At 69.8% G+C, this 3,454-nt stretch overlaps 1 protein-coding gene across 1 annotated transcript; it reads right to left on the reverse strand.

Annotated features, from left to right (window-relative positions):
- Positions 1–9: 9 nt before the first annotated feature.
- LOC112125541 (host cell factor 1-like) lies at positions 10–3,418 on the reverse strand (the record flags this gene model as incomplete). The annotated part of the gene is made up of 6 exons (XM_026662946.2): positions 3,303–3,418; positions 2,765–2,984; positions 2,387–2,529; positions 2,163–2,301; positions 1,857–2,077; positions 10–1,574 (listed from the first exon to the last, which is right to left on the reverse strand). Coding segments are annotated over exons 1-6 (2,372 nt in total), but the record flags the coding sequence as incomplete, so codon positions are not given.
- Positions 3,419–3,454: the final 36 nt, after the last annotated feature.

Genomic DNA, 3,454 nt, shown 5'->3' on the forward strand with positions numbered 1-3,454 from the left:
GTCTCGTGCGTCTCGCACGGGGGGTTGCTGCACACTTGCCCGGCGCCCATGCTGGATGTGGCAGTGGTCGCCGTGTTAGTTGTGCCCGTCTCACACAGGAGATTGCTGCATGCTCGCCCAGTGCCCATGTTCGACATGGCTGTGGTAGTGGTGCCTGTCTTGTGGGTCTCGCACGGGGGCTCTGTGCACGGTTGCCTGGTGCCCATGCTCGACGTGGCTGTGGTGGTGGTGCCCATCTCGTGTGTCTCGCACGAGGGGTTGCTGCATGCTCGCCCGGCGTCCATGTTCGACGTGGCTGTGGTGGTGGTGCCTGTCTCGTGGGTCTCGCAAGGGGGGTTGCTGCACACTCGCCCGGCGCCAATGTTCGACGTGACTGTGGTGGTGGTGCCTGTCTCGTGGGTCTCGCATGGGGGCTCCGTGCACGCTCGCCTGGTGCCCAAGCTCGACGTGGCCGTGGTGCCCGTTTCACAAGAGTCATTGACATGCGCTCGCTGACCGGCCTCCGTGTCCGGCGCAACCATCCTCACGCTGCATGGCTGCTCTGTGGGCACGTCCGCTTTGGCCGACATGGTTGTGTGAGTGGCACAAGTCTGTTGGGTTTGGCACGGGGGGCCCTCGGCTGCCCCCGGCCCACCATCCGGCTGCCCCCGGCCCATGAGCGACCGGGCCGTGGTGGCGGTGTTGGTGGTGTGGGTCTGGTGAGCCTCACAGGGCCGGCCAGCCGGCGCCGGGGATTGTGCGTTGGTGCCAGGCACCGCCGGGGGTGGATTTGCCATCCTGGTGCTGCACGGCTGCTCTGTGGGCACACCGGCTTTTGCCGACATCGTGGTGCCGGTGGCACTGGTGTGCTGCGTTTGGCACGGCGGGTTGGGCGGGGCTACCAGGCTGCCATCCGCTTGCCCCCGCCCCATGAACGACCGGGCCGTGGTAGCTGTGTTGGTGGTGCCCGTCTCGTGCGTCTCACACAGGGGATTGCTGCACGCTCGTTCGGCACCCATGCTGGACGTGGCCGTGGTGGCTGTGTTGGTGGTGCCCGTCTCGTGCGTCTCGCATGGGGGGTTGGTGCACACTCGTCCAGCACCCATGCTGGACGTGGCCGTGGTGGCCGTGTGGGTGGTGCCCGTCTCGTGTGTCTCGCATGGGGGGTTGCTGCACACTCGTCCGGCGCCCATGCTGGATGTGGCAGTGGTGGCCGTGTGGGTGGTGCCCGTCTCGTGCGTCTCACACGGGGGGTTGGAACAGACGCGCACTAACCCGCCGTTGGGCTGCCCGGTCTCCTGGCCCTCGCACACAAAGTGCACAGGCTGGGTCAGGCCGCCCACGTTGGCCACGACGGTGGCGGTGGCAGTGTTGGTGGTGCCGGTCTCATGGGTCTCGCAGGGCGGGTTGGAGCACACCAGGGTGACGGTGCCGGGCTGCGGGTCGCCCTGCCCCACGTCGGCGATGGTCACCGTGGCCGTGGGCTGCTCCGTGGTGGGCGAGGCCAGGATGGAGACTGGCAGGTCATGCACCGGCTGAGCATCCACCCCGCTGGGCGTCGTGATCAGCGTCACCTGCGTGGGCTGGGAGACGGGCTGGGGGCCGGGAGACAGGCAGGGTGAGGGGCTGGGCCCGTGCCCCACGGACGTCGTGTCCCCCTGCCCCCCTTCCCTCGTCCCACTGCCCCCTGTACCCCACTGCCCCCTTCCCCACGTCCCACTATCCCACCGCCCACTGTTCCACTGCCCCCTGTACCCCCGTCCCACTGCCCCCCTGTACCTCCCTGCCCCGTGTCCCACTGCCCCTCTGTGCTCAGCACCCACCCCTGTACCCCACTGCCACCCCTGTACCCCCCCCACAAAGGCGAAAGGCCCCACCTGCATGGTGATGGTGGGTGTGCCCAGCCCGCTGGCGGCTGTCATGGTGGTCTGCGCGGCGGAGACGGTGATGGCGGCCGGGTTGATCACCTGGCTCGACAGGGTGGCGATGGTTCCCAGCGTGGTGATGGGCGTGGCCAGGGAGGCATTGGTGCTGTGGCCCCCTGCGCCGGCCAGGCTGGTGGAGACGGTGCCCGTCACGGTGCCCAAGGTGGTGACACCTGGGGGGGAGGGAGAGCCAGTCAGTGCCCTGAGCTGGCTTTGCAGCCCAGCCCCCTCCCGCAGCCCCCCGCCCAGCCCCCTTACCCGTGGTTCCTTTCACCACCAGCGTGGTGACGGTGGGCTTGACGGCGGAGACGGTGACGGGCGTGACCAGCCGCACGCCGCCCATGGGCACGGTGCGCAGGATGGTGCCGGGCTGGCCAGGCGCGCCCTTCAGGACCACCTGCCGGGAGGGGAGAGAGAGGTGGTGAGGCCGGGGCAGGGGGCGGCCCCCTGGCCATCCCGGCGCCCCCAAACCCCCCGCTCACCTGCGTGACGCCCTGCTGCCCGTGGGCCGTTCCCAGCTTGGGCACTGCCGTGATGATCTTGGCGGGGGCGCCCGTGCCTGAGGTCATGACCTTGGTGGTGATGATGGTGATGGGGGACTTGATCCCAGGGCTGCTGGTCACACCTGGGGGGAGCCGGGGGGGGTCAGTGCAGAGTTCCGGGGCAGCCCCATGGCCATGGAGCCCCCCCAGCCCCGCTCCCCCGCAAGGGCCCCCCCCGCCCCCCCCCCCCCCCACCCCCCCTTTCCCCCCCCCCACTCCACCCCCCCCCCCCCCGCGCAGGCAGCCCCCAACCCTTCCCACCCCGGGCAACCCCCCACCCCCACCAGGCGGTCCCCAGCCCCCGCGGCGGGCCGTTACCCGTGGCCCCGGACTGGGTGATGATGGCCGACATGGGGATGGTTTTGATGATGGTGGTGGTGCCCGGCTTGGTGGTGCTGGGCGAGACGCTGCTGATGCCCAGGATGGTGGGCTTGGGGCCGGCGCCACCCGCCTGCGTGGTGGTGATGATGGTGGTGGGCTTCCCGTCCGCTGACGTCACCAGCTTCAGGATGGTGCCCGCCGGCAGGGGGCCCTTGGTCTAGGGGAGCACGGGGCAAGCAAGAAAGGGTTAATGCAGCTTGGCACCCCCAGAGAGCAGAGCGCTCCGGACTCCTGGGTTCTACTGAGAAGGGGTGAGGAGGGGTCTGGGAGCCAGGACTCCTGGGTTCTCTCCCCAGCTCTGGGAGGGCAGTGGGGGCTGGTGCTTAGAGCAGCGGGGGGCCGGGAGCCAGGACTCCTGGGTTCTCCCCCCGGCTCTGGGAGGGGCGTGGGGTCCAGTGGTCAGAGCAGGGGGCTGGGAGCCCGGACTCCTGGGTCCCGTTCCCAGCGCTGCCCCCCAGTCCGAGGAAGTGCTCACCTGGATGATCTGGGTGACGGGGCCGCTGGACGCCTGGCCGGTCACGGCCGAGGTCTGCACCGGCTTGGTCTGCACGACCGACATCACTTTGCCGAGGTTAGAGATCTGCCAGGGGAGAGAGAGTGAGCAGTGCCCCCCCACACCCCGCCCCA

Source organism: Terrapene carolina, unplaced genomic scaffold (assembly GCF_002925995.2).
Source record: "Terrapene carolina triunguis isolate 2854851 unplaced genomic scaffold, T_m_triunguis-2.0 Scaffold31502, whole genome shotgun sequence".
Classification (NCBI taxonomy): Eukaryota; Metazoa; Chordata; order Testudines; family Emydidae; genus Terrapene; species Terrapene triunguis.